Here is a 19,656-nt window from a genome sequence, read left to right as displayed (position 1 = left end):
TTGCAGCCGGTGGCTTACCGTTGTCCTGTATCCGTCCGCTGTCTGAGGAGACGACGTTCTCGCCCTGCTGGTCCACCGAGCGGATCACAAACAGCTGCTGGTCGCCCGTCATACCTGGACAGAATAAATAACAAACTATCAGCCGACACACATGGTGTTTCAATCACAAACAGCAGCTGCTGTGGTCGCCGGTCACTTCTGAAAAAATATACGGACGGAAATAGACATCAGCTGGCTGCCAGTGGCGCACAGTGTCGCAGTTACAAACAGCTAGCTCGCTGGTCACTCCCGATCTTGAACGAACACGCCAGTAATCTCCTTACTCAGTACGGAAACCGCGACATACCTGACGAGGACGGTGTCTCCCGGCAGTCGGTGGAGTCACTGGAGCTGACCTCCTTTTCAGTGGCGGTCTCCTCCGTGTCCGTGCACTGCGGAGACACGGTAGAGTTTCGGTTAAACAGGGCGAGTGACACGATCATCCAGGCGCACCACGGTAGGACCACACACCGCGAGAGAAGACCCAAAAGACAGTGCCCGGATCAAGTAGGTATGTGCGGCCACAAAAGCAATAAAGGACGGTGGGATCAGTGGCACAGGATGTCTTGCTTCTGTTACATGAGTGAGATACATATGTGCCTCTTGTATCATTATTGAGCATCAATCCTGGGTTGACTTGCCACCAGTCACATTTCCGATCACCGACGTCAGATCCGGTAATGACTAGCACAGGGCCGTTAGAGCTGACGCGTGTTCAGCACTGCGCCACCCACCTTTCCGCTGTCGGAGCTGGTCCCGGAGCTGACCGAGTCTCTCCGCTCCCGGTCACAGCTACTAACTACTAGCTAAACTAAGAGCGGCGCGCCACCCACCTTTCCGCTGTCGGAGCTGGTGCCGGAGCTGACCGAGTCCCTCCGTAATCCCTCCGTTCCCGGTTACAACTACTAACTACTAACTAAACTAAATAAGGGCGGCGCCACCCACCTTTCCGCTGTCAGAGCTGGTGCCGGAGCTGACCGAGTCCCTCCGCTCCCGGTCAGCCGTCACCGGCACGCAGAACACGTTCACAGAGTACCTGACGGAGGAGATGCATAAAACTGCTGTCAGACGCGGGGACAGGACACTGGTCGAGTGGATTCACTCTATGTTCGCATTCACCTAGGGTGCTCGTCATCAAAACTACTTTCAGAGAAGCGGTTATGAGTAACGTTGATAAGCTAACGCAAAGCAGTTTGCCAATCGTCGTCATTGAGACCCGAGGAAAGCCTATAACGGCAGACCTCAGCTCAGATGGCTGATCTCATCTGCCGGCCTGTACTGACCTGGAGAATGCCTCCATGGCTCTGCAGACCTCCGTGTAGGTGGCCCGGGAGCGCGGCAGGCTGACCAGGAACGGGCAGCCGACCGGTTCAGGCGGCCAGGGTCGGCACAGCTCGCGGTGGTGCGGCCAGTGGTCCTTCTGACAGTGGCTGTCGCAGTAGCTGGTCCGGTAGCAGCGCGTGCACCGGCGTAACTTTTCGTCAGCAGTCGGCTCCTTCTTGCAGCTGGAGCAGACGCGCGCCGCGCTCGGGTACTGCAGACGCTGTGGACGGCAGGGCAATACAATCAGTACAAACACAAACCTGCTGGGTACTTAACTCAGGGTAGCAGATACAGGGACGGCGGACGCGCGCCGCGCCCGGGTACTGCAGGCGCTGTGGGCGGCTAGACAACCAACACAAACAAGAAGCCAGCTGGAGACTAAGCGCAAAGAACAGAGCCGGGTAACGCAGGTGCAATGTGGAGCGTGAATGGCAGCAAGCACCGTTTACTAGCCCTAATCTAGGGCACTAAATCAAGGACACGAAGCGCAGGGAAACAGATCCGGGTATCGTAGACGCCGTTTATAACAGGTGTACCACAGACAAAGTACATCCGCCATCGATGTTCTAATTCGACCATACCTAACCGCCTGCCATACGCCCATTCGACCTTTCAACCTTTCAACCTTCAACCTTTCAATATCGTGTCGCAACCAACACCCACTCACGCTGTCAGTGTCCACCCATCCAGCCATACTATCCAGCATCCACCCCGCCATACCTGTATGACGAGCAGCTCCAGTACGGGCTCTCCGATGCGGACCGGGTCAAGCTGTTCGAAGGCGAGCAGGTGCGAGCCGCGCCCGATGGTGCCCGCAGACATACCGCGTGTGTACACCTTCTGCACCTGGTGGGACGGAGGAAGACGGGTCAGCTTAACGGCGCCGGGTACATGCGGCAACAACGCTAAAGGGAGAACACCACGGGTCCATCAGCCTGTTGGCAAGGTCGGCATGATAGGAAAGGGTTTAAATAACGATTGATTGAACCTCATGCATATGAATCCGTCGTGAACTTATCTAAATTTATCTACACATGCAAAATGACGCATCCCAATCTTCCAACAGTCTCCCTAATACCGGCAGACTGGGTTGAGGATACGGGTACACTAACTTTGTGTTTGCGTTCATCGATGAGTTTGATGAGTCTGGAGGCAACGCCCGTCTTCTCCGCCAGTTTCTCCATGATTTCATCGGCCAGCCCATCCGCGGACACGTACAGGGTGTACTGGGAGAACACGGGAGAGGTCAGACGGGGGGGGGGGCGTACACACCTACACAGTGTCCGCGGACACGTACAGAGTGTACTGGGAGAACACCAGAGAGTTCAGACGGGACGCGCACACAACTTGTGTTCGCGGACACGTACATGGTATACTGGGACTGGGAGAACAGAGAGATTAGACGGGACGCGTACACAAATACACAGTGTCCACCGACACCTACTGCAGACTGCAGAGTGTACTGGAGGTGTCATACGGGGCGCGCGCACTACAGTGTCCGCGGACACGTACAGCCGACTGAGAGATATCGGATGGAGCATTCGAGACTTAGGACAAAACACTCATGCACGGCGCAGAATAGAGCACAATTAATGGTGTATGTCAGTCATAGCTCGGAAAGCAATTAACCCTCTTATCTCCTCTCTTTTCCTCGTCCTCGCCATCTTCTTCCATCCTTCGCGGCCTTCATCCCCTCCTTCGTCTTACAGTGATCGGACGGACGGTGTGGTCTGCCCTGAAGAACGTGACGCAGACGGGTCGCTTCTTCTTGGGCAGCGGCAACGGCAGGTACAGGAACGGGTCGAACGTCACTGACACCTGGACAGAAAGAGGGAGGTCATAAGAGGGCCGAGGGATAAAAAATGGCCGCAGGTCAGACCTAGTCAAAGTGGACTTGACTCAGACAATGATGAAAAGGGAGACATGGCCAGAATACGATCCAGTCATCGCCAAATACTTCCGCTGATATCGGAGTTAGACACACCGTCTTTACCCTTCATAAAAATCCCTACATTTATATCGTCTCCTGACTACTGTCAGACACATGTATCTACGTAAGAAGAAATAAAGATGGATGTAAGCATTTAGCTAACCATTGTAGCTTACTGCCATTCTTGGCCTACCTGCAGTGTGACATACGACGGTGTTTCCTCCCTCTTCCCCGGCTCCATAGTCCAGAGCAGCCCGGACCCGACATCCTCAACCCCACCCAGCTTCCCGTTCCTTCCCTCCCTGTAGAGCCATAGACGCCGCCATACCTTTCCGCAATCGGGGCAGACCAGTTTGGACTTGTACTGTCCCTGGAACAGGTCGACGATGACCGAGTCGTCCCGGAGTCGGTAGCGGTACCAGGCCTCGCGGGCCACCTCGTCGTCAGGACGGTCGCCCGCCTCCTCCGTCTGGGTGTACGGCTTCTCCACCACGCGGTTCAGGTCCTGAGGAGAGATGCAGTAGTGGATGCGGGGTTAGGCAAAGTTATGAACAATGAGCAATCTTATGAGTTATAGTTAGCAAAAAGTGTGGCATGGGCAATTTGGATATTCATTCTAGAAAATCGTTGGTACCATTACATAAGAAATGCACGAGCCCCCACGGGACCTAGTAACAATATAGCAAACGACATGGGCAAGGTCGGGATCTGAAAGTCACGGATAAGATATCAGTGGGCATGTCGTAAACAAAGAGACCTCGAGAGCATTGCCAAATGCCATGTGTCGACAGATTTAGTTGCTGTTTGTTGGGGCTTTCGGGCGCATCCACAGCAGGGTCATTATGCGCCCATGATGTCGAAAGAAGCTGCATCAGGAAAGTCGGTTGCGCCGTTGCGGGGGCGAGTTATCATATCTGTTGACTTGATGTCATCAGCTGATACGCTATCAGTTGTTGTGATAAGGGACGCGCGGAACCGAAACTTCCTTGCCGACAGTCGCAACTACCCCAAAACTTCACTCGGCCCCGCGCCCTTCAGTCCTTACCTAATGCCCTCAACACATCCTCCAAAACGGTCTCACGACAAAATGTTCAGCAAAATATAGCTGCATTAGCCTTTCGGTGCCAGGGTATATCGAAAAATAACACGCATGACCTGGAATGACCAGTACCGACCGGTAAAGACACCCTCATATCTTTATTTCCTCCATAGACATAACCCCTTCGCCTCCGCGTGACAGTGCTACCTTGGCCACTATCCCTTCTCCCTCACCTTCAGCCCCGCCTAGTCTCAGATAATTCCTATATTCCCACCCGTTCACCTCCATTCGCAGCCCAGACTCACCTCATGCAGACCGTCCAGCAGGAAGGCCATGAACTCCTGGGCGTCATGCTGCGCGAACCCGGTGAACTGGGTGAACCGCTTGGCTACCAGCGCCTTCAGCTTGTGCGGGTTGTAGGAGCGGTGCTCGCCCGACCAGAGCACGCGCATCAGCACGGCGAACGCCAGTGCCAGCTGTCCCTTCATGCCCAGCGGGTTGTGCTGGTTGATATCCGCCTGGAACAGCGAGTCTGCAGCACACGCAGAGAAAGAGGTGAGAGCATGGAAGTGGGTTAGCTGGTAGTGTTAATCGTTCCTTACACCGCGTTCGTCTGGCATGGTTAGTTTTGATTAAAATTTGATTTCATTTGAGCATAAGCAAAATAACAAACTTCATCGCTTCTTTGAAGTAACTGTCAGGGTGATGTTTCATTTACTCCTGGCCTGTAACTACATTATTTCTTCTGGCCTAGTGTATAACATAATCAACCTATTTCCCACATAAATTTCGCCTCATGAATTATAGTAATCTTTCCTGTTTATGTCCCGATACAGTTATCATGTTACCATTATATACCATTACCGGTCCCGTAGCTCAGTTGGTAGAGCGTTGGACTCCGCGTGGTGAGAGCACGCGTTCCCGGTTACAACAGTCCGGGTTCGAAGCGCGACGGGCGCTTGACATTTATGGGCCTCCTGACAGGTATGGTTGCGGTTGGTGGCAGGCCGTACCCAGGTGAAGTCAGTGAGGGGACCGGCCGTGCGCGGCTATGTGCGCACGTTAAAGGTAGTGTGCCACCTTTGAAAGATCTCCCATTTTATTTTTCCTAGGATAAGAAGCTTCTGTTTTTACCTAATATCGCAAAAAAAAAATCAAAAATGGGCCTGGAATAGTGCCTTTTTCGCCTAAAAGTTTATCGGTTTTTCGATATGTATAACAACTGTAGTGGGCTGACCTGCACGGGCTGCAAACAGGCGTCGGCAACAATCGCGAATGCGGCGCACATGTGACAAAAAGCAAAGGTCATTATAGAGTTACGACGTACGGGAATGAGTTATCAGCTGTCTAATCGTAGACAACACAATGTCGAGCCTTAAACTGTAAGCCTGTATTGGTATTGTTTCTTTTATTTGGCTGTCGAACATTATTTATGGTTTGAAATATGATTTTATGTAAAATAATTGATATGAAAAAGCCGTCTCTTAAGTTATGACCCCATTTCACCACACGCAAGTGGCAGAAATGACAATGATCAGCTGACGCATTTTTCTTGGCCGAAGTCAGAGCGCGCGGCCCGACGCACCACCACCGCACCACAAAGTATGAGCAGAAGCCGCGCCCAAAGCCAGGGCCCCGGTAACGTGAGGTAGCCGAGTCGGGGCAGCGTGCGCTGACCCAAGCCGGGGCCGCAGCTTTGGGCGCGGTCTACCGCATCCCCGCGGGCAGCCCCGGGCTATCACATGACACCGGGAGGACGCGCGGCCCCGGCTTGGGTCAGCGCACGCTGCCCCGACTCGGCTACCTCACGTTACCGGGACCCTGGCTTTGGGCGCGGTCTACCGCACCACCTGACAGGCGTGTTCGAAACCGCAGGAGATGATGATGAACGGGTTTATCGAAACTTGATTGGATGAGCATATCGGTAATAGCGATTTCAGTGTGTGCATTTATTGTTCATAGTGGTGTGAAATGTGGTTGGGGTACGACCGACAACCCGTCGGGGCGAATTTCGCACTGGGGTACTCAAAATTTGAAGAATTTAAGACGTTTCCATGAGTTTTGAAGGTATGGATAAGTTCTAAAAATCCGGTTCTCCTTATCTGGGCCATTAACTCCATACGGTCCAGGAAAGCTGGCACACTACCTTTAAACTTTGGACTCTAAATTCTGCCATAGAACTGGAATTGCGCGATCGGAGGGTAGACAGGGCAGGGTCACCGCAACAAGCTTCGCTTAGCGGTGGCTCTGTCCTGGTGAATCCTTCCCATCAAAAGGTTCGGACTAAATTTATAAAAAAAAAAATTATATCAGCCATCTCGAGCAGAGGTCGTTCACCGCCTTTATCACGCACCTGCGAAGTAGTCGCGCAGCTCGCGGGTGTTGGCCAGACACTGGATCACCGAGTTCAGGAAGCACGTGTTACCGATGTTGTCCAGACCGGTGAAGCCGCGCTCCAGGGGTGCCAGGACGGGCGGCGGCGGCGGCGGGGGCAGCGCGATGGGCAGTGGCGACGGCGGCCGAACGAGCTGTGCCGGAGTAACGGGTCAGAATGTAGCCATGGGTCACATCTGAGCATCGATAAGTGTTGTATAATTGTACTAGGGCACTCAACTACAAGTCCAATCATTACAACAGAAAATTCATCAGAATCGATCAGCTGGTTCGTCGGCTTTAGCAACATGCATGCAGCATACTACGTTAAAACGGTCGTTCAGACAGGATCCATCTACCGCCTCTGCCCCACCAACTTCAGCTCATGGATCTCTCACCTTGGTGGGAGGGTCAGGCCGGTCGCCGCCGCCGGCAGGATCCGGCACGGCGGCGCTCTCGGAGAGCCGCGACGGCGAGCGACGGGACGCGGCGGCCGCGGCGGGCACTGGCGACACCATCGTACAGTCAGTCCGACATCCAATAGAGACAGCTCTTACACACCCCGCAAAGCTCACTGACACACTGACACAGCTCGGAGGCACTGTCAGCTGCTACCACAGGATGCGTCTCCCATCACTACACTCCTTCAACTGACAAACTGACCGAGCCGGACCGGCCGATACGGCCCGACAGTTGGCGTCACCGAACAACGGACTATCACTGGGAGGGGGGTCGGGCGGGAGGGGACTCCCGGAGACACCACGTTTCGGCCGGGCGAGAAGGGTCCGTCGAGTGAATCAGACAGGAGATATCAGTCTGACGTTAGAGCTACGGTCGCCGACAAGCAGGATGAGGGAGCTGGCCGGATAGGGAAAGCATGACGGATGAGTGATCACAACGAGTGCGTCTGAATCACTGCACCCCTCCCCCGGCGGACGGCAATATATAATACTGAACGAGGCCGGTGTAAATAAATTTTCAAGACCGAGGTCCTTACTGGATTTTTGAACGAGGCCGAAGGCCGAGTTCAAAAATCAGTAAGGACTGAGGTCTTGAAAATTTATCACCGGCCGAGTTTGGTATGTATTTTACTGTATGCCAACGATAAATTTATTTTCTGGACCGAAGCTCTTAGCCGACTTAGGAACGAGACCATCCCAAAATGTTGGCTTAAGTGCATTCTGGTAATACATTTTTGACCGTGGTCAATTTGCTTACACCAGTTATTACCACACCCCTCTGGCTAATGTATTTGAATAGGCCAGGCATACAGTAAATGCTCACACCAACCGCTCCTGCACGGATCGCTCTATCTGCAAAGAGCGTGATAGTAGGGCATTAGGGAACAGCGGTGTTGATATGGTGCGATATTGTTATTGATGCTACGCAGGTTCTGAAATCTATGCAGTTTCAACTGGTCATTAATATTGATATCTCGTCAGCTGGGGTAACATTGTTGGCATCCAGAGTCAATATCAGTGAGGGCAAAGCAACCGAGCAGTTGCAAAGCAGGATATACGGCGGAGCAGGAGCCAGGGTACAGGCGCGGGATGCAATGCAAGTGGTAGGCGGTATGGTAAACCCCCAGTGGGGGACGTGTAAAGGTCAGAAAGTACCGGTAATCCCTAGGTCACGGGGACAGGAACCCAGCGGCCGTGACGGGGTACTGCATGATCCACCAGAACAGAAACAGACACACACACACACACAAAAAAAAAATCCATGGGGTAACATACGAGTGATAAACTGCGACAATGGCAGCGTTGATTATCTGTAACTTGTAAAACCACATGTCTCCGAGCAGCAATAGATCAAGATAAAAAAAAAACACGCAAGAGGGTAAATAAGAGGTCAGTCGACAGGCTCTGTGTAATGCGAACAAAGGAGAAAGAGAGGGATAAATTAAGATACTTCTGACTGACGGGGCGACCATCTGGTCCGCTGAGACCCCGGGAATCGTGTCCCACCCTCTCCCTCACCCGTCACCGTCACTGACCTGGTGCAGGCGGCGGCGCCGGCGGTCGTAGCGCGTTCCATCGGCCCGGTATAGCCTTCACCAGACGGAGTTCGACTGCAGAGTTGGTCACCTTATGGCAGCACAGGTCGGGCAGCACGCGGCCCTTGAGCGGCACCGTCCAGCGAAACAGGAAGCACTCGTCCAGCTGGCCGCGAGCCGCCAGAAACCGGCGGTCACTACGAAACGAAAGGTGAAGGAGAAATTAGACAGAAACACAGCGCCGCCAGGAACCGGCAGTCACTGTCACGTAGGGAGGGAGCGGATGGAAATTAGACACGTATAGCGGAGCCAGGAACCGGCGAACGCTGTGGAGGAGAGAGGAGGAAGGGATGAAAACTAGACAGACAGTGGAGCCAGGAATCGGCGAACGCTGTGGAGGAGAGAGGAGGAAGGGATGAAAACTAGACAGACAGTGGAGCCAGGAATCGGCGACCGCTGTGGAGGAGAGAGGAGGAAGGGATGAAAACTAGACAGACAGTGGAGCCAGGAATCGGCGACCGCTGTGGAGGAGAGAGGAGGAAGGGATGAAAACTAGACAGACAGTGGAGCCAGGAATCGGCGACCGCTGTGGAGGAGAGAGGAGGAAGGGATGAAAACTAGACAGACAGTGGAGCCAGGAATCGGCCGTCGCTGTTACACAGGAGAGAGAGAGGGAAGGGATGTTAACTAGCCACAGACAGTGGAGCCAGGAACAGGCGGTCGCTGTTACACAGGGGGAGAGGCCGGGAAGGAGAGTAGATAGGGAGAGCGGAATCAGACACCGCCAGTGACGGGGGACAGAGGGAGAGGGAGATTAGACAGACTCAGGAATCGGCGGACATTGCGATACGGGACTGCGAGATTGAACACAGACGCATAGCTGTGAGGAATCGGCGGTCACTGTCAGAGAAGAGAGGTGGGGAACTGGCGCTCCGACAAAGAAACAACGCCGCCAGGAGCCGGTGGCCACTGTGATATCGCCTATGTGGTGTACTCACACCAGTTGGTCGGCAGGGTTTCAGAGCTCCGTAGTAATATCGACAGCGATTCTGGTAATGTAGAAATTGCTTTAGTGATGCCATACCTATGCTTCATCTCTCTACATGTAGTCCCCTCGACGGAGCTATGCCGCCCCTCCTCCCTCAGTCGGGGAAAAGACATAAATCGACCCCATCTGGTGGAGTGATTCGGGACGCCGTCTGAGCATCATCCTACCTCGTCATCCTATCAGGAGGCTGTCAACTAGCCGTCGGTCGGCGACATATTCCATGTGCATTAGAAAGGGACCTCAAGGCCTTACTTTATATTATGGTGCACTGCTAGGCACAAACAATCAACCACCTTCCAACGCCTATCCACTCTCAGCGGTATTCATTCAACGAGAACTTCGATACTTGTGATACGCTCAACGATGATTCATTGAGGGAACATTAGCTATGAACTATGAAGGTGAAACTTTATCAGTTTCCTATAAAGAGACTAGAAAATATATGAAGAGTCAGTAATTTGCTGGCCCATCGATTTCACGGAATCAGAGATCAAAGTGATCGGAAGTCTAAGGACGCAGTTCCTCAGTGAGTAGTAGGTAGTAGGATGCACTGGATTGCGCACTGTATATGGCGTGCGCCGCACATCAAACACGACCCCTGACTTCGAACCGACTCGGCATCGGACGTGCCGCAAGAACTCACAAAAAGGCAAAATAGGACATTTATTGGCACCATAGCGTAAACGTTCATAAAACGGACAAACTGATTCATAAACGACTATGGATATGATAATCGCAGACACGTGACCACAAAATATCCATACGAACCATTCTCAGTGCTCAGTACTCATCACACCAATAAGGACAGACAAACACAGTTCAAAACAGAAAAGCTTTTCAAAATGACAGCTTTTTCATAAGAACTAGATGTATATGACCTAGTCTTACAATGAATTAACACCCCATTCCACCCTTTCCAGGCATCAAGTATCACCTGCCATCGCCAGTGATACATGTACCTTTATCATTAGTTTCGTTTTCACTGTTGGCATCACCATGTCCACCCTTCATGTCATCACCATGCTCACTCTTGGCACTGGTTCCATCTTCACCCCTTGACTTAATGTCATCTTCACTGTCTGTATCAGTGTCCTCACTATCAGTCTCTTCACTGTCACTGCTGCTGCTGTCATCGTCACTGTCAGAGCTGCTCTCACTGTCTTCACTGTCATCACTGTCCAGAGCCAGACCACCCATTGTATCAGCCAGGTCCTTCTGCTGTGACTGTGTTTCAGCTAGCACCAGGCCTGCTGCAGCCTCCAGCTCCACCAGGTCCAGGCCGACATCCTCCTTTGTCACAGTCAGGACCTGCAGAGCGTCAGACAGGCCAGAGATGACCGGCTCGTCCACCTGCTGCAGCCACATGCACATGTCGTCTATGTACAGCTGGTTGAGGATGTAGCGCGGCTCACTCTCCAGCAGCATCTGATGGACCTGCAGCAGTGCTTTCACCAGATGCTTTCTGCCTGCCCGGAACAGCCAGTGCAGATCATCAAGGACCTGGCAGGATAGCCTCCAGTTCCTGTATAGTGGGTAGCACAGGCTTCTTCTCATACATGTCACCACTGTTTCTTTGAGACTTGTGTGTCTCTCCAGCCAGGAGAGACTGGAGCTCAGCTTGCTGATGCACCAGCCTGATTCAACGCTCCCTTCACCTACTGTGGTCCTTCTCTCATAGCAGAAAGCAAACATCACATCAACAAGAGCTAGTCCAGCTTCTCTCATTTCTGGTGGGTCCAGTTTGAAGAACTTTGGCTTCAAGTTCAGCATCAGATCCTTTTGCTCCTGGTCCAGGTCATTTGGACCAAACAGTGCCGGAGATTTCATGTCAAGCACATGAGCCAGCGATTCATCTTCTTCAAACATATCAGCAAGGTAATGGTTATCATCAAAGTCCTTTTGCTCTTGGCTTTTCCTCTCTGCTGATCTCTGGACTGCACTTTTGGCATCTGGGTCTTGAACATCAACAACTTCACTTAACTCTGACTGAAGGCGTGTGAACACTCCCAGGTGCTTGTTTGCAAATCCATACCTTGATCCGCAAGAAACTACATCCTCGCCAGGCATTTCTTGGGACACAAACCAATCAATATCTGTTCCAACATCATCTTCATCATTTTCCACTTCAGCATATATCTCCTCAATATTTTTATGGACATTTCTTTCTCCTTTTGGCAAAAGCAGTGAAGTCAACATGTCTAAATTTTCAAAGTGTTCTCCGCTGTTGACTTTTGGAGCATGAACAACAAATCCCCTTTTATCAGCATCAAATTTGGCAGATGCTTTCTCATTTTCAACAATGCATCCAGAAAAGTGAAGCCTCAGGTAGTAAGGCGATGAGTGGAAAGTGAACAAGTTCCCCTCCATAAAAACCTCCGTATCCTTCACATGAGCAAAAGGTGCTTCTATTTCTATGATGACGACATCCTCCTCTTGAGACACGGTGAATCTTGGCGTCAGCATTTTCAGCGTCGTCTGATGAGTTAACCCGGCAGTTGCTGGGGTATTTCGCCACCCACCGTTTGCTGGGGGGGGGCGTTAAACGCCCCCAGCCGATAACTCGAGAACCAATAGGCGCAGCGAAACGCACGAGGCGGCAAACGAAAGAGCGCGACGAGACGCTTCAGATGAGTACTTTAAAGTTGAATTTTGAGGTCACAGGTCGGGTCAAGGTCAGGTCAAACACCTGAAATCGGGCTTTCAGTAGCATGGACTTCAGGACTTCGCAATGGGCGCCTCTCGCCATAAACTCTTTGAAAACGGTGCACAATCCATCTTATAAGGCCTACAAGAGTGTCAGCTCCATGTAGGGGTCAGTCAAGCATAGGTCAGGGTCAAGGTCAGGTCAACCGGGTAGGCACATATCCCCGAAAATCAAAACTGATATTCGCAGCCTGTGACACATGTTTAATAGGTAATTTGGGGCGTAGAACACGATAGTGACATTCATTTTATCATATGTGTTCGTGTTTGGCTCAAAAAGTTCAATATAAGAAATTGATGTATCATGGTCGTGAAGTAGTCACGAAAAATTGCCAAGATTCAGTTCAAGATTATGGAAAATGCGGAACGATAATCAATAATCGAAGATAGCCATTTGATTATTCATGGTATTGGCAGTCTAATGGCGTTTACGGCATGTCTGTATGTCTATTCTGTGATTTTATATGATTTTTTGAACATATGCCGTTTTTGGTCGAAAACTCAGAAATCATGACGTCACTAAAACCTCGATATCTCAAAAAATTTCCGACCGATTTTTTTGAAACTTTGTCACAATAAACTTCAATCAATTCCCTACAGGTACCCAAAATTTGGCGCGCCTGCGGCGCGCCGTTTTTATGCTATGGCCCGGCGAAAAAAGTGGGGGCGTTTAACGCCCCCCCCCAGCAACTCGCGGGTTAAAGCCTTAATCCGAACAAAAATATATAATGGATTATTCAAAATTCATCAACGTTTCACCACACCAGTCACCCGCCACCGACAACATTGCCAGCCCCAAGGCAGTATGCCAGCCCCAAACAATGGCAACGTCGGGAACGTATCACCTGCGCAGAATTTGTAACAGCGTTCGTTGATACGCGACAAGCAAATCATACCCAGCCTTCGATCGAAACGTCCGGGGCGCTACCTACGCCGTACACATTCGTGTCAATGCTGGAAATTTTCACACCTTATAAGAGGAATTTCGTGATGTAAGCGTCTTCGTGAAAGAAATTCCTCGAAATATAAAACCACCGTAAAACATCACAAAACGGGTTTAAATACAACACAGTCAGTTAAAGCCACCCTGAAACCCAGGAATTTTACCAAAACCGATCGAAATGAAACTAACGCCGTCCGATTCATCGCAACTAATTTTATGACCCGTGGAGATAGACAAGGTGTGAGATAGAAGCAGCCTCAGATCACCTCAAGGGATCCAGAAAGGCGTCTTGGACGCTGGAGGGGGAGGGGAGGGCCGAGGGTTCATCACCCGAAAAATTTAAACTCCAAAACCTTCTCGGATTTTGATTCCTTATGCAATTCTGTGTAGTTTAAAACAAACGCTTTCAAGAAAAGTTTCAGTTTTTTCTATTCTAGAAAAAGACGACAACTTTAAACGATTTCAGGCGTTGTGACTTGCGAGAGGGGCATTTGCCCCATAATGTAGCCATCAAACTAAGCAACTACCGGGCAGATCAAGATGAAAATGACACCATCCGATTCGCCGCACGCGATTTCAAAGAATGTTCAGAAAAATGACCCGAAGTTACCTTCAGGGGCTTACTGAACGTTTTTGCTCATTGTAGCCATCCTAGGGATTTGTATAATGCCCATCGATAGAAAGTTGATCTGTCGCATAACAAACATTCAAAAACTTTGATTGAAATGTGCCGCAAAATACCAAGTCAGTAAAGCTCATACAAAACACCGGACAAACACAAGCACATACACGCATAGTTTGAAACAGTAGCGGCGGAACACCTTCAATTAAGGGGGACAGGCGCACACAGGGGCGGATCCAAGGGGGGGGGGGTCACATGGGTCATGGCCCCCCCTTGAGGCCCGGGGGCCCAAAGAGCTGCCAGGGGCACCACCGGCCTATCAGGGGCATCACAGTCCTGACAGGGGCACCACAGGACCGCCAGGGGCACCACAGGCCTAGCAGGGACACCACGGGCCTGGTGCCCCTGACAGGCCTGAGGCGCCCCTGCAAGGCCGGTGGTGCCTTGCTAGGCCTGTGGTGCCTTGCTAGGCCTGTGGTGCCCCTGGCAGGCCTCTGGTGCCCCTGACAGGCTTGCGGTGCCCTTGGAAGGACTGTGGTGTCCCTGGGCCCTGACAAGCCTGAGGTGCCCCTGACAGGCCCGTGGTGCCCTTGTTAGGCCTGTGGTGCCCCTGGCAGGCCTCTGGTGCCCCTGCTAGGCCGCTGGTACCCCTGCGCCCGGAGAGGACTGGTGCCCCTGAAAAGTCTGAAGTGCCCCTCGGCAGGCCCAAGGTGCCCCTGCGAGGCCGGTGGTGCCCCTGGCAGACCTCTGGTGCCCCTGGCAGGTCTGTGGTGCCCCTGGCAGGTCTGTGGTGCCCCTGGCAGGTCTGTGGCGCCCCTGGCAGACCTGTGTTGACTGGTGCCCCTGCTAGGTCGCTGGTGCCCCTCACAGACCTGTGGTGCCCCTGGGCCTTGACAAGCCTGAGATGCCTGGCTATGACAGGCTCGTGGTGCCCCTGATAGACCAGTGGTGCCCTTGCTAGGCCTGTAGTGCCCCTGGCAGGCCTCTGGTGCCCCTGCTACCCCTGCGCCCGGAGAGGACTATGGTGCCCCTGAAATGCCTGAAGTGCCTCTCGACAGGCCCGTGGTGCCCCTGACAGGCCCAAGTTACCCCTGCAAGGTCGGTGGTGCTCCTGGCAGGCCTCTGGTGCCCCTGGCAGGTCTGTGGTGCCCCTGGCAGGCCTGTGTTGACTGGTGTCCCTGCTAGGCCGCTGGTGCCCCTCACAGCCCTGCGGTGCCCCTGGAAGGACTGTGGTGCCCCTGCCCCTAGGGGTGCTCATGGGCCCATCAGGCCCGTTGTGCCCCTGACCGGCCTGTCGTGTATACTTGCTAGACCTGTGGTGCCCCTGCTTCCCGGCGGGCCTGTGGCGCCCCTACAAGGCCGTAGGTGCCCCTGACAGGTTTGTGGTGTCCCTGGAAGGACTTTGGTGCCCCTGACAAGCCTGAAGTGTCAAGGACAGACCCTTTAGACGCCAGGGTCAAGTTCGTCGGACTGACAACGATTCACTTACCTGATAACGTTCCTGGTAAGTACTCACTACTCAGCGTCCACAACATATATACACATAGCACATTCATATATACCTACTTGCTTACAATTGGTAAATGTGGTTGTGGCTAAGAGTTAAGATATACTGACTAAAAATAAAAAATAAAAAGAAAAAAACTGAAAATGGGGGCACCACCAAAATGAAGTGGACGAAATCCGTTGAGTTTTTAATTTTGGGTATAGGTAGGGGCACCACTTCGATTCATGACCCTCCCCTTGGAGTTTTCCTGGATCCGCCCCTGGGCGCACACACAGAATTTTTGAATGGGGGTGGGGGTGGGGGTCACAACCTGCGAACTGGGCCCCCTTCCATGCCGAAGCCCCCCCCCAAAAAAAATAAGGTCTACGGGATTATATTTCGGTTGAGCCTTTGTCAATGCATGGTAAAACAATTATTTCGGTACTAGCTTAGTTTTCAAAACATTTGATAGTTTTTACGCTGGAATGTTGTATTCAAATGCGACTCAAAGTCGGTACATATACCTAATGATCTTAGCTTTACGTAAAACATTCAATTAATAAGCATTTTTGCAAGTCCCTCGGAAATCAGCCATAGGCGGCGGAACGGGGAGGGCACCGTGCCCCCCTTTGATTTGGGCATTTTAACATTAGCCCTATGGGCATTGCATGGAAAGAATGGGACCAAAAGTCGGCAGTGCCCCCCCCCCCCCTAATTGAAGGTGTTCCGCCGCTACTGAAATCAGCCCCGGGCAGCGGCTGACGGTGGGTTCGGTCCCACTGGCAGACGAGCCTCTTTAAAACGGTCTTTGCCCTGAGAAAATGTGGAAAATTGGCAAGTAAAAATATCCTTTATGCCCGAGGATTGTGCCTAATGTGCATGGTATTTTACGAGCGAGCAAAGCGAGCGAGCTCCGTCACCGGTGTCACCGGTGTGTGGCGCGCTCAGAGGTGCCGGTAAAAGGCCGTCAGATGCGATGGTGTATAATACACCCATCTGCTGTTTCGATCACGACTGTCAGCAGGCAGCCACTGCGCGTGCATGGCGAGGCCACTCTGGATATTGTCCTCCCCACACTCAGACGCAGTTACACATGGACATTGGTGATGAAGTGACGGGCGTGGTGACGGGGGTGACGAAGGGAGTGGCGTGACCGGTGACACGCCACTCACCAGGGGTACTCTTCGGAACCAGGTGGATGGGTGAGGCCCACGGGGACCTAGACGGACGGATCACTCCTGTTTTGAGCAGCACATCGAGTGCTTGCTTTGCTGCGGTTAGTTTGTCGGGCGGCAGCTTGCGTGGGCTGGCGAACGTGGGTGGAGCGCTGCCGGTGTCGATGAAGTGAGTGGATTTGATTGGCGAGTCGGTGTGGTCACGCTGGTTAGGACTGAGAACAGCAGGGTGATCCTCTTGGATGGGCCGCACTGCCTCGGGCACATGAGCGAGATCGTTTATCACCAGATGGACCGACTCCCCGGTTGTCTGTACACCGGGAGCAGAGTGGTGGAGTCGCCTAGAGCTTGGGAACCACAATTGACAACCAAGGAGTTGTGAGCGAGAAAATCGTTACCGAGTAGTGGCTCTGTCACTTAAGCCACTACAAATGTTTATGTATAACTGCGACTGAGTGTGGGGAGGACAATATCCAGAGTGGCCTCGCCATGCACGCGCAGTGGCTCTCTTCCCCTGACAGCGAAAGCGGAGACTGGGAAGCTCACCTGGTGCCGAAAACCATGCTGAAGCTGTCTGAGTCGTAACTGATGGCGAGCGTTTCCTTCTTGATATGTCTGAGGTAGACTGAGACGCGAATATCGGCGTCTGTCTCGAACGTGTCATGCTTCAGGTTGTCCAGGAGCACGGGCTCCACGACGGCCGGGGGTGGGGGCGACGCTCCCGGCTCACCGTCCGGCCCCGGCGGGGCGTCATCTGGCCCCGGTGGGGCGTCATTCGGCCCCGGCGGGGCACCGTTAGGGGCCGGAGAGCCCGGCCGCTCCGAGGTGCGGCCGGCAGTCTCCTCGATCTTTTCGGTGTTAGTCTTTTCCTTCATCTCCTTGGTAGAAGGTGTCTCTTTGGTAGCAGGTGATGACTTCACACGAGGTATCTTCATCGGCTAGAAAATGGCAGATCAGATGAGCCCGTTGAGCGAGAAAGTCAAAGTTCCGTGGTAAAGTTTTTTTGGGACAGGTTATTGGGTCTTGATTAGGTCGACTTACATTTTGTGGTCTACTCAGAATTCCTTATCAGGCGACAGATCGATCGCCCGATCAAGTCGGTGACTCTGAACTTAAAAATCGTTTTAGCATAGATTCTGAATCTGAGCCTATGGTTAATTAAGAGTAGACATACAACAAGCCTTTCACATAGGAAAACATCAATGTCTCATCCTCCTCCCGGGTAACAGACTGGCCTACAGTGGCACCACTCGGAAGCGACTCTCGGGCGCGCGACTCACCTCGAGGCTGGGCCAGGCGAGGCTGGGGTCGTGTTTGAGCAGTTTGACCAGGATCCGTCCGCCGGGTCGCTGCTGGTGCTCCGATCCGTCCGGTAGCACGGCCGCGAACAGCCGACTGGACCAGGTGCGCCCGTCCGGCAGCCGGAGCTGGACCCGGCGCTCCGAGCAGTCCAGCTGCACGCGGCCGGCGCCGGCCAGCGGGCCTGTCACCAGCGTGACGCGCACCTCGCTGCCGGCGTCACGCCACTCGTGCGTCACGGCCGGCAGCACTTCTGCGGGCCGAGCAGGAGAGGGTCAGAACGCTCACAGCATGTAGATCTCCTAGAGATGGAAAGGTCACGCAGGTCATAACTGCAGAGTGAGAAAACAAAAACGATTAAAGCTAGCCAAATAAAATGATGCAAGATTGGATGACAACAAACTTTGGTTGGTAACAGCATTCAATTTGTCAGTAAAAAAAGAAAAAAATGCATTATCCAAGCTATGTCTCAGTTTCACTAGGTATGTTCTTGATGGAAAATATTCCTACTTTTAACCGGAGTTGCTGGGGCAGTGCCCTGCCGACCAGGTGATGACCCATCACTCTTTGCACTTCCTCCACTCTTCTTCTTCTTGGACTTGGTAGCATCAGGCATTATCTAGGTAAAATGCAACGGTCAAGGAGCGTCCAGAGTCCAATGAAAATGTAGTTGCATTACTAGATGGATGAGTCACAGTTTCACAGAACATTATTTTTGTGATGACACCATAACCTAAATGCTAACGAAACGAATGAAAATGTTGAAAATATTGAAACTTAAGTTAAGCTCATTGACTATTTTCAACCTACGCCAACTAATGGTAATCTTGCCATGATTTCAGTTGAGCTGCACGGTCTATTGTTAACCTGTTGTCAGCTGTTGCAAAATATCATGGGGGTGTTCAGACACCCCAATCCCATCCCCTGTGGTTTTCGCAGATCGCCGCCGTTTATGGTACAGCTGCTCATGCGTCTTTTCCGCACATGTTGTGCAAATTTTAGACCCAGATCGCTAAAGGTCAGGTCACCAGGTCACTTCAAATGACCTCATCTCAGAAAAACTGAATGCTCTTCATAGCTTATCCGACTAAAACGATCGTCTTGAAACCTTCAGCGATTGATAAGAGTAACAGTATCTATAAAATGTATATCTCGGAATTTTGACATCGGTAACCTAAGGTCGGGTCAATCTTGCACCCTCTCCTTTATAAGTCCATGGGAGGAAATTCAAAGGAGCTTCTTTTGAACAAACGTCATTCTACCCGCGGTACGGGCAGTGCCGAATTTCGGGTTCGATTCCCGATTCCGCCCGTTCCGCGGGCGTCGTCCCCGGCTGCGTCACCAGGTGTGGGTAGGACTAGGCTCCCACTTCAGCCGTAGCCTGGCGGTTGGGGATAGGACGAAGGGGAGGAGCAGGTGCTCTCTCCTGTAATTAAGGACTATGCTCGTTGGAGAGAGGTCCGAACAAATGTAAAAAAAAACACTCAAACATCAGGTTACAGGTAAAATTGACATTCTGAACCGAAGAATTGCACCCGTGACCCACCTTATGTCCCTGAGGTCATACCATGTCATGAAAGGTTCCAACAGTTTTTATGCAATACCTGTTATAGAGACACGCTAGAGCGATGAAAACAAATTCAATGTGTTCAGGTTGATGATACAAATCGACAGCATGAC

The 19,656-nt window shown here is 52.2% G+C and overlaps 2 protein-coding genes across 5 annotated transcripts in view; both read right to left on the bottom strand.

The window, feature by feature from the left end:
* Positions 1-19,656, bottom strand: part of LOC122381112 (ubiquitin carboxyl-terminal hydrolase 19-like) — a 28,127-nt gene that overhangs the window by 4,297 nt on the left and 4,174 nt on the right. Inside the window, exons 2-16 of one of the 4 annotated variants that reach the window (XM_043364935.1) lie at positions 18,487-18,595; positions 17,958-18,229; positions 17,224-17,615; positions 8,701-8,897; positions 7,103-7,209; positions 6,685-6,859; positions 4,637-4,863; positions 3,621-3,797; positions 3,070-3,180; positions 2,475-2,588; positions 2,083-2,208; positions 1,323-1,582; positions 985-1,075; positions 347-431; positions 19-114 (exon numbers count right to left, since the gene is read on the bottom strand). In XM_043364935.1, coding sequence (XP_043220870.1) covers positions 19-114; positions 347-431; positions 985-1,075; positions 1,323-1,582; positions 2,083-2,208; positions 2,475-2,588; positions 3,070-3,180; positions 3,621-3,797; positions 4,637-4,863; positions 6,685-6,859; positions 7,103-7,209; positions 8,701-8,897; positions 17,224-17,615; positions 17,958-18,229; positions 18,487-18,595 — 2,539 coding nt within the window. Of the gene's footprint in view, positions 1-18; positions 115-346; positions 432-984; positions 1,076-1,322; positions 1,583-2,082; positions 2,209-2,474; positions 2,589-3,069; positions 3,181-3,620; positions 3,798-4,636; positions 4,864-6,684; positions 6,860-7,102; positions 7,210-8,700; positions 8,898-13,215; positions 13,286-17,223; positions 17,616-17,957; positions 18,230-18,486; positions 18,596-19,656 lie in introns of those variants that run through there. The other 3 variants (XM_043364934.1, XM_043364936.1, XM_043364937.1) reach the window with 3 other exon arrangements.
* LOC122381113 (protein SHQ1 homolog) lies at positions 10,395-13,227 on the bottom strand. The gene is made up of 2 exons (XM_043364938.1): positions 13,154-13,227; positions 10,395-12,235 (listed from the first exon to the last, which is right to left on the bottom strand). The coding sequence occupies exon 2, from the start codon at positions 12,209-12,211 to the stop codon at positions 10,679-10,681; it is 1,533 nt and encodes a 510-aa protein (XP_043220873.1). The 5' UTR covers positions 12,212-12,235; positions 13,154-13,227; the 3' UTR covers positions 10,395-10,678.

Source organism: Amphibalanus amphitrite, unplaced genomic scaffold, assembly GCF_019059575.1.
Source record: "Amphibalanus amphitrite isolate SeventyFive unplaced genomic scaffold, NRLGWU_Aamphi_draft 000114F_arrow, whole genome shotgun sequence".
NCBI classification, from domain to species: Eukaryota; Metazoa; Arthropoda; class Thecostraca; order Balanomorpha; family Balanidae; genus Amphibalanus; species Amphibalanus amphitrite.
The sequence above is the reverse complement of the archived record's forward strand: the minus strand, read 5'-3'. Positions and strand labels throughout refer to the sequence as shown.